Raw genomic sequence first — 12,407 nt, forward strand, 5'->3', positions numbered from 1 at the left:
ATACAGCTGCCCGACGTGCTGGATCAAACCCACAAACCTATCATGTGTCAGCATCAACATTCTCAAACCAACACAAACTGGCTGCAGATCTTTCATGTGATCACACGAACTGTACTCTGCATCTCTTTACCCACTTAAAAGACCAGGGTTATGGAGCAATGTTGGAGTGTTGATATATTTGTCTCTCTTGTGCCCCTAATAGAGAGGTGGTGGACTCCATGGTGAAGCACTTCAAGGTGACCATCTTTGGGGACCGAAGGCCAGTCTACGATGGGAAGAGGAGCCTCTACACAGCCAACCCCCTACCAGTCGCCACAGCGGGGGTGAGTTGTGCGCACACACACAAGATACACATGATAACATTTCTAGTGTAATTTACAATGTTGAATGTCAGATGGGTGTGCTGGTGATACATTGAGTTGCCATAGCTTGAGCTCCCGTCTATTTTCTCCTCAGGTGGATCTGGACGTCACCCTGCCAGGGGAGGGGGGTAAGGATCGCCCCTTCAAAGTGTCTATCAAGTTTGTGTCGCTAGTCAGCTGGCACATGCTGCACGAGGTCCTGATGGGGCGCACCATGCCTGAGCCCTTGGAGCTGGACAAGCCCATCAGCACCAACCCTGTACACGCTGTGGACGTGGTGCTGCGACACCTGCCTTCCATGAAGTGAGTCACTTCTGTGTGGACAGCACTGGTATTGCATATGTATCTATGGTCTGAGGGCCTAGGAGTGTCCATGTACTGTAGAACTGCTATCAAAAGCTCTATGCTGTATTTTTTTAGATGTGGAACAAGCTATTCTGTTCGGTGCGCAGTTTAAGAGTATATATGTATTTATCTACCCTTATAGTCCTGAATATACTAGTAGTATATAGTATCCTATAGTATAGATTATTTCGAAGAAGATATATAACCTAATGAAGCTATGTCTTGAATGAAACATGATGAGTAGAGTAATTCAATTAATTTTCTGGCTGTGAAAGGTGACCCTCTTTCTTCTCCCCCAGGTACACCCCAGTGGGGCGCTCCTTCTTCTCCTCCCCAGAGGGTTACGACCACCCCCTGGGCGGGGGCAGGGAGGTGTGGTTCGGCTTCCACCAGTCGGTGCGGCCCGCCATGTGGAAGATGATGCTCAACATTGACGGTGAGGGCCTTTTCTCTTGACTGTAAGGAACATGGATAATGATTAAAAAAATATATTATTCACTGGTGGCAGGGACTTGTTTCCTTCCATGTTGTCTGGATGATGATGTAGCATCTCAGTCAGTCTGTGATTTCTCAATCAATGAAATGTATTTATAAAGCCATTTTTACATCAGCAGCTGTCACAAAGTGCTTATACAGAAACCGAGCCTAAAACCCCAGAGAGCAAGCAATGCAGATGTAGAAGCGCGGTTAGGAAAAACTCCCTAGAAAGGCAGGAACCTAGGAAGAAACCTAGAGAGGAAGCAGGCTGTGAGGGGTGGAGATTATAGGAGTACATGGCCATGTCTCTTGGCTTTTCATAGCTGAGCATTCAGAGGTTGAGACAGCAGGACAACAGGTCAGGGTTCCATAGCCGCAGGCAGAACAGCATAAACTATCAACAGCACGACCAGGTGGACTGGAGACGGGAACAGCCAGGAGTCATCAGGCCAGGTAGTCCTGAGGCATGGTCCTAGGGCTCAGATCCTCTGGGAGGGGAGAGACACGGACACGATGGGGAAAACTGAGCTGACTACACTGACTGTGCTAGGGGCAGACTCCACTAAGTTGGCAGGCTGGCTAACAGCCTGCTGCCTGCACCGTATCTCATTGTGGAGGTAGAGCCCTGTCTATGTTGATAGATAAGATGAGAGCACCCCTCCAGCTAGGATGGAGTCTGTCACTCTTCAGCAGGCCAGCCTTGGTCCTGTTTGTGGGTGAGTCCCAGAAAGAGGGACAATTATCTACAAATTCAATCTTTTGGGAGGGGCAATAAACAGTTTTCAACCAGCGATTGAGTTGTGCGAATCTGCTGTAGAGCTCATCACTCCCCCTAACTGGGAGGGGGCCAGAGACAATTACTCGATGCCGACATATCTTTCGGGCTAAGTTACACGCTGAAGCTATGTTGCACTAGGTGACCTCTGACTGTTTCATCCTAACGTTGTTGGTGCCGACATGGATAACAATATCCCTATACCTTCTACACTCGCCAATTTTAGCCTCAGCCAGAACCATCTTCAGATGAGCCTTTACGTCGGTAGCCCTGCGCCCTGGTAAACTATGTATGATCGCTGGATGATTCTTTTTAAGTCTAATATTGCAGGTAATGGAGTCGCCAATGACTAGCGTTTTAAATTTGTCCGAGCTAATGATGGGAGGCTTCGGCGGCTCAGACCCCGTAACGGGTGGAGGACAGACCTGAGAATGCTCGGGCTCTGACTCTGACTCGTTGCTTAGTGGGGAAAACAGGTTGAAAGTTGCTGTCGGCTGAATGAGCGACACCGGTTAAGCATGCCGACAGCATTTCTTTCCAGAAGCCGTGAGAAAATTGTCCGGCTGCGGGAACTGTGTGGGGGGATTTAACACTACTACCTGTACTTACTGGTGGCACAGAATTGCCCTTGCCTAACGATTGCGTCTGAAGCTGGGCTTGCAACTCGGCTATCCTCACCATAAGGTGATAGTTCTCCTGCATATTATGAGTAGGCCTACAGCGACTGCAATTAGAAGGCATCATTTTACTTAGCTTTTTCGGCTGGTGGAGGTCGTGCAGATAAAGTGTCCGGGGTGGAAAAATTGGATGAAAGAAGTTGAGTGAGGACAAAACTAAGACGTTGGTAAATTTGTTAAATACAGAGTTTGATTTAATAGTTGTTAAAAGTACAAAGTTTGGCACCTGCCAAGTAGCAACAAACAGCACAGCAGCATGGAGACAACGCGGAAGTGTATGTTGCGTTGCATCGTGTTTAGTCAGTCCTGTCTTTGATTAGTCCAAATGGTATAGAATTCAGCCTATACCTAACATTTTTACTCAGAATTTGGTTGTAAGCTATCAGAATTGGGTTCCTTAGCTACATTAAAGTCCCTGATTTCGAATTGACCTATTCTAACTCTTACTATTTGAATTTGGTTGTAGACTATCATAACTTGGATCCTTCTGCATTGAAGTAACTTATTTGAATTTGACCACTTCTCATCTATAGTATCGGCTACGGCGTTCTACAAGGCCCAGCCGGTGATCCAGTTCATGTGTGAGGTCCTGGACATCCACAACATAGACGAGCAGCCCCGGCCCCTCACTGACTCCCACAGGGTCAAGTTCACCAAAGAGATCAAAGGTATGCAGAGTGCCGTCACCACCACCCCAGGCACAGGAATGCTAACACTGCAGTGGAACATGCTGCTGGACTCCTTGCATCACTGTTGACCTCCAGGGCTAATGTTTTTGTCATTCTAACTTTGTTTTGGTTGTAGGGATATTGGTATTGTGACTCACTGCTATTTCTGTATTGCTGAATCGTTTTGCTACCTGCCAAATTGTACATAGATGACTGTCTGTATTCTATGATTTCTGTCATCCATGATGACTTTCAATTGAACATACCACATGAAAATGTGTTTGCATTGGGCATTAGAAGCCCCTTAAAACGATATAATTAAATTGTTGGATAGTTCTTCTCAGACATATTCCTCTCCTTCCTTTGCTGTGTCCAGGTCTGAAGGTGGAAGTGACCCACTGTGGGACGATGCGGAGGAAGTACAGAGTGTGTAACGTGACCCGCCGCCCTGCCAGCCACCAGACGTGAGTACCTACTCAGAGAGACAGGGATATGTGTAGTTGAACTCTGACACAGCCTGGAACGATGCCTTGAATTGGCTCTATATTGGACTAAGGGGCAGCTTCCTGGACACAGATTAAGTCTAGTCCTGGAATAAAAAGCAATCTCAATGGAGAATCTCCATTGAAAATGCTTTTTGGTCCAGGACTAGGCTTAATCTGTGTCCCAGAAACCGCCCCTAAGAGTTAAACATGAAAACTAGATGAGTACAAAGTCACAAAAACATATCAACTCCATGTTTCTCCTCCCCGAACCCCCAGGTTCCCCCTGCAGCTGGAGAATGGTCAGACAGTGGAGCGCACGGTGGCCCAGTACTTCAGAGAGAAGTACAGCCTGCAGCTGAAGTACCCCCACCTCCCCTGCCTACAGGTGGGCCAGGAGCAGAAACACACCTACCTGCCACTGGAGGTGAGTACCACTGGCTCTTTGTACTTTTGACCAATTCTCAACCTCTCTTTGATTATGTGCGATGGGAGTTTGCTCTCAGCAGCAGTGATCTTAGTCAGCATAAGTAGAGCCCTGAGTTATTGTATTTCATGTGGTCAGGATGAACTCAGGGCCCTCAGCATAAAACTGTACCAATACTGCTCTCTCTACTGTATTAAATTACTTTTAACTCATATTCCTATGTGTGTCTCCGTGCAGGTGTGCAACATAGTAGCTGGCCAGCGCTGTATAAAAAAACTCACTGATAACCAGACGTCCACCATGATCAAAGCCACGGCCCGCTCTGCCCCAGACAGACAGGAGGAGATCAGCAGGCTGGTGAGTACTGTCTATAGCGCCCTCCAATGACTGGGAGGTATTACGACTACTGAGTGTCTTTTTATAATTAATCATAGTAATTGATATAGCACTTTTCCAGATGCTCAAAGCGCTTACATACTGTAGTAAGGGGGAAACTTGTCTCATCCACCTGCTTAAGTTATTATCTCCTCCAAACTAATGATTTCCTGTTTTGCTACTACCCCTCCCTCCGTCCTACACCTCTATCCTCCTCTTCTCTCATTCACTCCCTCCCTGTGTCCAGGTGCGGAGTGCGAACTATGAGGCGGACCCGTTCGTCCAGGAGTTTCAGTTCCGCGTGCGTGACGAGATGGCTCAGGTGACTGGTCGTGTGCTGCCGGCCCCCGGGCTGCAGTACGGTGGCAGGGCAAGCTTGGAACACTTCATGGTACATACCCTTTAAATCATCCTTCATCCGCATGTCTCTGTGATTTAGCTTCCCCATCTCTCTCTCTCTCTCTTTCTTGCCCCTGGCTCTTTCATTTTGTCACTTGACATTTACGTAATTTAGCAGACGCTCTTATCCAGAGCGACTAACAGGAGCAATTAGGGTTAAGTGCCTTGCTCAGATTTTTCACCTAGTCAGCTCGGGGATTCGAACCAGCAACCTTTTGGTTACTGGTCCAACGCTCTTAACCGCTAGGCTACCTGCCGCCAACTGTCAACCTCTACCACCCTCTCTCTTTCACCCACCTCTATTTTTCTATCTCTGAAAATAATGATTACTACTTTGCTTGTGTGAAGGCTATGACGAATGGCATGACAATGTTTTTAGATGCATTAAATGACAATTTCGAAGAAAATACAAACAAAAGTTCCTCAATCTTTTCGAACCAATTGGTCTTTCCACCTTTCTGTCCATGTCCGTACTGTCTGTATTTATGTATGTGTGTGTGTGTGTGTGTGTGTGTGTGTGGGTGGCAGCCCCAGCAGATGAACCCTGCGGTGTCGTTGCAGAACCGCACGGTGGCCACGCCCAGCCACGGTGTGTGGGACATGAGGGGCAAACAGTTCCACACCGGGGTGGAGATCAAGATGTGGGCCATCGCCTGCTTCGCCACGCAGAGGCAGTGTCGCGAGGAGATCCTCAAGTGAGTGCTGTCTGTCTTATACATACATCAGAAACACACACACAGGTCTCTGTTTCAACAGGTAAATACTCAGCCCAATGCAATAACATTATAATCAACATAAAATTAGCATTATTAGCATATCTATTATGTTATATCAAATTTGTTCGTTTCTTTTGGTTGGTTTCTGCAACACTTACGTCTCTCTGTGTCTGTCCATAACATCTCTTTGGGTCTCCTCATCCCCCCCCCCTTCTCATTCTCTTTCTCATCCTCTCTCTCTCCTTCCCATCCTCTCCTTCCCATCCTCTCTCTCTCCTTCCCTCCATCTCTACAGGGGTTTTACTGACCAGCTGCGTAAGATCTCTAAGGATGCTGGGATGCCAATCCAGGGCCAGCCATGTTTCTGTAAGTACGCTCAGGGATCAGACAGCGTGGAGCCCATGTTCAGGCACCTGAAGAACACCTATGCTGGCCTGCAGCTCATCATCGTCATCCTGCCTGGGAAGACCCCAGTCTATGGTACGGTCACAGACTAGACACTTTCATTTTCTTTCACATTTGATATTTTTTTAAACTCTGTTCATATACTATTTATATATTTATTTGTATGTTATTTCCATAGCCTGAGTGTATATATACCATGTACAAGATAGTATCAGGTGTAAAATGGTTACCTGTGTCCTACAATATTGCAATGGGTGTAAATACACTGCTCAAAAACAACAACACAATGTAACTCCAAGTCAATCACACTTCTGTGAAATCAAACTGTCCACTTAGGAAGCAACACTGATTGACAATACATTTCACATGCTGTTGTGCAAATGGAATAGACAACAGGTGGAAATTATAGGCAATTAGCAAGACACCCCCAATAAAGGAGTGGTTCTGCAGATGGTGACCACAGACCACTTCAGTTCCTATGCTTCCTGGCTGATGTTTTGGTCACTTTTGAATGCTGGCGGTGCTTTCACTCTAGTGGTATCATGAGACGGAGTCTACAACCCACACAAGTGGCTCAGGTAGTGCAGCTCATCCAGGATGGCACATCAATGCGAGCTCTGGCAAGGTTTGCTGTGTCTGTCAGCGTAGTGTCCAGAGCATGGAGGCGCTACCAGGACACAGGCCAGTACATCAGGAGACGTGGAGGAGGCCGTAGCAGGGCAACAACCCAGCAGCAGGACTGCTACCTCCACCTTTGTGCAAGGAGGAGCAGGAGGAGCACTGCCAGAGCCCTGCAAAATGACCTCCAGCAGGCCACAAATGTGCATGTGTCTGCTCAAACGGTCAGAAACAGACTCCATGAGGGTGGTATGAGGGCCCGACGTCCAGAGGTGGGGGTTGTGCTTACAGCCCAACACCGTGCAGGACGTTTGGCATTTGCCAGAGAACACCAAGATTGGCAAATTCGCCACTGGCGCCCTGTGCTCTTCACAGATGAAAGCAGGTTCACACTGAGCACATGTGACAGACGTGACAGAGTCTGGAGACGCCGTGGAGAACGTTCTGCTGCCTGCAACATCCTCCAGCATGACCGGTATGGCGGTGGGTCAGTCATGGTGTGGGGTGGCATTTCTTTGGGGGGCCGCACAGCCCTCCATGTGCTCGCCAGAGGTAGCCTGACTGCCATTACGTACCGAGATGAGATCCTCAGACCCCTTGTGAGACCATATGCTGGTGCGGTTGGCCCTGGGTTCCTCCTAATGCAAGACAATGCTAGACCTCATGTGGCTGGAGTGTGTCAGCAGTTCCTGCAAGAGGAAGGCATTGATGCTATGGACTGGCCCGCCCGTTCCCCAGACCGGAATCCAATTGAGCACATCTGGGACATCATGTCTCGCTCCATCCACCAACGCCACGTTGCACCACAGACTGTCCAGGAGTTGGCGGATGCTTTAGTCCAGGTCTGGGAGGAGATCCCTCAGGAGACCATCCACCACCTCATCAGGAGCATGCCCAGGCGTTGTAGGGAGGTCATACAGGCACGTGGAGGCCACACACACTACTGAGCCTCATTTTGACTTGTTTTAAGGACATTACATCAAAGTTGGATCAGCCTGTAGTGTGGTTTTCCACTTTTAATTTTGAGTGTGACTCCAAATCCAGACCTCCATGGGTTAATAAATGTGATTTCCATTGATAATTTTTGTGTGATTTTGTTGTCAGCACATTCAACTATGTAAAGAAAAAAGTATTTAATAAGATTATTTAATTCATTCAGATCTAGGATGTGTTATTTTAATGTTCCCTTTATTTTTTTGAGCAGTGTACATAGTTACGTGTGTCCTACAATATGGCAGCAGGTGTAAAATGGTGCCCTCTGTCTCTCCCACAGCTGAGGTGAAGCGGGTTGGAGACACCCTCCTCGGCATGGCCACTCAGTGTGTCCAGGTGAAGAACGTGGTGAAGACATCCCCTCAGACCCTCTCCAACCTCTGCCTCAAGATCAACGTCAAACTGGGGGGCATCAACAACATCCTGGTGCCACACCAACGGTAACGCACAGAGTGAAAGAGTGTGTGTGGCCACAGGCAGAAAACCCCTATTTGGGTAATAGAAAACACTTGTGTTAATGTACTATTTAGCAGAAACACATACTCTGAGTGTACAAAACATTAAGGACACCTTCCTAATATTGAGTTTCACCCCCCTCCCTCCCTTTTTGCCCTCAGAACAGCCTCAATTTGTTGGGCATGGACTCTACAAGGTCAAATGTAAAAGTGTATTGTCAAAAGCATTCCACAGGGATGCTGGCCCATGTTGACTCCAAAGCTTCCCACAGTTGTGTCAAATTGGCTGGATGTCCTTTGGGTGGTGGACCATTCTTGATACACATGGGAAACTGTTGAGCCATACCCCGTTCAAAGGCACTTAAATCTTTTACATTTACATTTTAGTCATTTAGCAGACGCTCTTATCCAGAGCGACTTACAGTTAGTGAATGCATACATTTTTATTTTTATTTTATTTTTTATACTGGCCCCCCGTGGGAAACGAACCCACATTCCTGCCGGCCAAACCCTCCCCTACCTTGGACAACGCTGGACCAATTGTGCGCCGCCCATGGATCTCCCGGTCGCGGCCGGCTGCGACAGAGCCTGGACTCGAACCAGGATCTCTAGTGGCACAGCTAGCACTGTGATGCAGTGCCTTAGACCACTGCGCCACTGGTCAGTCTATATCATGGAAAGAGCAGGTGTCCTTAATGTTTTGTACACTCAGTGTATATACTTTATGATGGAAAGCACCTATGTCGTGTATGGCAAACAGCTATTTGGACTGTAGGATATATGTGCCTTATGTTTGTCTGTCTCGCCACCCAGTCCCTCAGTGTTCCAGCAGCCTGTTATCTTCCTGGGGGCCGACGTCACTCATCCTCCAGCCGGAGATGGAAAGAAGCCATCCATTGCAGCGGTCAGTTTCTTCCTGTCATTCTAGTTTCAATTGCCACTTTCCTCACAAACACTGCCTTGTCTGTCTATCTAGTTGTCATGGGGTGTGATGTATCTAGTACATTGGTAATCTACTAGTTTGTTTTGTTACCCAGACCCCTACAATAGCATTCTGAAACATGGTGTCAGAAGTGATGTTTCTGACCATTTCCCTCTCTCTGGCCCTGTCCAGGTGGTGGGCAGTATGGATGCCCACCCCAGCAGGTACTGTGCCACAGTGAGGGTCCAGAGACCCAGACAGGAGGTGATCCAGGACCTGGCCTCCATGGTGCGGGAGCTCCTCATCCAGTTCTACAAGTCCACCCGCTACAAACCCACCAGAATCATATTTTACAGGGATGGAGTGTCAGAGGGACAGTTCAGACAGGTTAGTTCAAATACTTACGTCCCCCTTCAATCTCTCATTTCAAGTTTACAGCCAAGTCAAATTATGTCCCTATGTTGAGAAATACATTTATTACAAATAGCAATGTTCTTCATAGATTATTAACCTTAAACTTGAGTCTTAAACTTCATCTTGAGCTATTAGCCATCAACCTTAAATTCTTCACCGCTCGCCACTCTTTGCTGATGTGTCGACTTCTCTCTGTGTGGCAGGTGCTGTACTATGAGCTGCTGGCCATTAGAGAGGCCTGTATCATGTTGGAGAAGGAGTACCAGCCGGGCATCACCTACATCGTGGTGCAGAAGCGCCACCACACGCGCCTCTTCTGTGCCGACCGCAACGAGCGGGTAAGTGGTGCTATCCTTGTACATTAATGATTTACTTTGTGCTAGGTATAGATTTGGTTGTTGAACTGCTTTTAATTGGGGTGTTGTTTATTTGGCAGGTTGGACGGAGTGGTAACATTCCTGCAGGCACCACTGTGGACACAGACATCACCCACCCCTATGAGTTTGACTTTTACCTCTGCAGCCATGCAGGAATACAGGTGTGTGTCAAGACTCATACTAGGGTTGTGTTCAATAGGCATAAGATGGGGAAATGTTATAAAACTAAAGTCAGCATTCTTATTGGACAAGTTCAGGTAGTATCTCCTGCTTATTTCTCCCTAATGTCGACTCTTGCCGTCATTGATATTTTCTGAGCTTCATCAGCTTCTATTACTTTCCACTAAACTTTAATTGTCAGTGTTGAATCAATGCTGGTATTCTCTCCATAGAACCTGCATTGTCCCTGTGGTATTACTGACTTAGCCTTCTCCCTCCAGGGTACGAGCCGACCTTCCCACTACCACGTCCTGTGGGACGACAACTGCTTCACGGCTGACGAGTTCCAGCTGCTCACCTACCAGCTGTGCCACACCTACGTGCGCTGCACCCGCTCAGTCTCCATCCCCGCGCCAGCCTACTACGCCCACCTGGTGGCCTTCCGTGCCCGCTACCACCTGGTGGACAAAGAACATGACAGGTGAGGGGGGGGGGGGGAAGGGATTCATTTTAGTGTGATCAGTATACTTTTCTGTAGGGCTAAAATCAATGTCTCTTGCTGTTTATCAGGTAAAAAGAAACTGGAGGCCGATGTCATGTATTGATTGTAAAATGTTCATGTTCATTCAAGATAAAGGTTCTCTCCCTCCCTTTCTGTCCTTTTCCCTTTCTCGTTTCCTCACTTCCTTCTCTTGGAACACACGCAGTGCGGAGGGCAGCCATGTCTCAGGGCAGAGTAATGGCCGAGACCCCACGGCCCTCGCCAAGGCTGTCCAGATTCATCACGACACACTGAGGACCATGTACTTCGCCTGAGAGCTAGAATACCCCTATCAGCCTCTGTGTCCTCGTGGGAGTCAGCCTTGTCGGTCTCACATTGGACCCTGGGCTGGTGCAGCTCTGGTCCTGACAAGGGGATGCCAAGCTGCTAAGGATAACAACAACAGCCAGAGGGGAGTACAGAAACGTTATGCAATACGAAACCAGCCAATCCTCTCCCGGCCCGTTCTCCTCTGCTGTGTTTTTAATTCATTATGGACGGTCTCTGATATTGTCATGTCCTCGCCTTACAGGTTTGACAGCAGCTCAACTTTTGCTTTGTGTTACTTTCAAAATGCCAGAGTCTAGAAGACAAGACAGGGGAATTGATAAGGATGGTTTCAGTGGGTGGGTGCGTGGGGGCATAGCAGGTCCAGTGAGGATCAGTCTTGTTCCTCAACCCAGTGATGAATGATATGATGACTTGTCTATCCATGGGGTTCAATCATATGTTGTCCTCTTTACATGTCTCTGTCAGCTTGTCGTAGAAGTCTGATTGCCATGACGATGCCTGTTAGTCAAGAATGCTCGTGATTCACAGCTATGCCATTTTTCATACGGCAAGCTGCTCGCCCACTTACTCTACTCTCTCTTTAAGCCAATGGTGACTTACTTGCAGTCATTGCGCCAGTCAAAGTTTAACACTGCATTCTCTATCAATATCAACAGAGTTATTGTTTTTTTTACATACAGCCACAGTCATTGTTTTAGGGATTACCTGTCAAGTACTGTTAGAATATCAACCCTGGCCACATCATGGACCTACTCAGAACCTTTACAGAGTTCACTGTGGTAGCTACAGATTTCAATTTTCCTTTGTTTTATTCCTGCTATTTATGAGATTTATGAGATTAGTCTTATTTAACATTCATTTTCAGCAATAGAACACTGTTAGTTTCTTTGTCTGTCAATGACCGTAGAGGTTTTTCCAATTTTTAGCTAAGGAACTGATGATGTCATGCAATCCTAAAGTGCAATAAGTCGTTAATGCAGAAAACAGGTCCTATGGTTAACATACCAATTTGATATTTTTGGGCCATTATGATCGGACATGGGCAGGTTATAACTGATAAAGAATGTAAACTGCGCCAAGGATTGATGCCACAAAATAGTTATGTGGGGGTGACAAATGACAAAAAAAAGTTGTCTTTTGTAAATGGGGTGAATTATGACAAAGTGCCTGTTTTGGGTGTAAAGAAGAAGAATTTGAAAGACAAAGGGTGTATTTATTTTATATGGAGCTCCTGTGAGATCAGTTAGTTCGTTTTGTTATACAGTCAAATAATGTAATCCAAGCATTACTGTAAGCATGATATGTTGTCCAGGACTGTCTGGGGTTATAGAATGGCTGCATTGATTCAGTTTCATGATTTAGCTTTTAATGTGAATTATTATTGAGTATGTAGACTGACCAGTTGAAGGTGGGGACAGTTAGCTAATGGATCTGTCTCATTCATTTTAACACTCTGGTGGTAGGACTCATTTTGCACTGTTAAAAGTAAGCCTTCCTATTTCAATGTTTTATCAAGCCATTTTGTCGCA

At 46.9% G+C, this 12,407-nt stretch overlaps 1 protein-coding gene across 1 annotated transcript in view; it reads left to right on the top strand.

Annotated features, from left to right (window-relative positions):
* Nucleotides 1–10,862, top strand: part of LOC311120394 (protein argonaute-3-like) — a gene marked incomplete at its 3' end in the record, with an annotated part of 29,456 nt that extends 18,594 nt beyond the window's left edge. The window contains exons 3-19 of the mRNA XM_084194997.1: nt 203–323; nt 457–665; nt 1,007–1,143; nt 3,170–3,304; nt 3,681–3,768; nt 4,066–4,213; nt 4,451–4,570; nt 4,836–4,979; nt 5,516–5,682; nt 5,999–6,183; nt 8,000–8,159; nt 8,988–9,078; nt 9,289–9,483; nt 9,714–9,848; nt 9,947–10,048; nt 10,328–10,527; nt 10,754–10,862. Coding sequence (XP_084051123.1) covers nt 203–323; nt 457–665; nt 1,007–1,143; nt 3,170–3,304; nt 3,681–3,768; nt 4,066–4,213; nt 4,451–4,570; nt 4,836–4,979; nt 5,516–5,682; nt 5,999–6,183; nt 8,000–8,159; nt 8,988–9,078; nt 9,289–9,483; nt 9,714–9,848; nt 9,947–10,048; nt 10,328–10,527; nt 10,754–10,862 — 2,446 coding nt within the window. The remainder of the gene's footprint in view (nt 1–202; nt 324–456; nt 666–1,006; nt 1,144–3,169; nt 3,305–3,680; nt 3,769–4,065; nt 4,214–4,450; nt 4,571–4,835; nt 4,980–5,515; nt 5,683–5,998; nt 6,184–7,999; nt 8,160–8,987; nt 9,079–9,288; nt 9,484–9,713; nt 9,849–9,946; nt 10,049–10,327; nt 10,528–10,753) is intronic.
* Between the last annotated feature and the right edge of the window lie 1,545 nt (nt 10,863–12,407).

Source organism: Coregonus lavaretus (assembly GCF_964263955.1).
Source record: "Coregonus lavaretus genome assembly, contig: HAP1_SCAFFOLD_986, whole genome shotgun sequence".
Lineage (NCBI taxonomy): Eukaryota > Metazoa > Chordata > Actinopteri > Salmoniformes > Salmonidae > Coregonus > Coregonus lavaretus.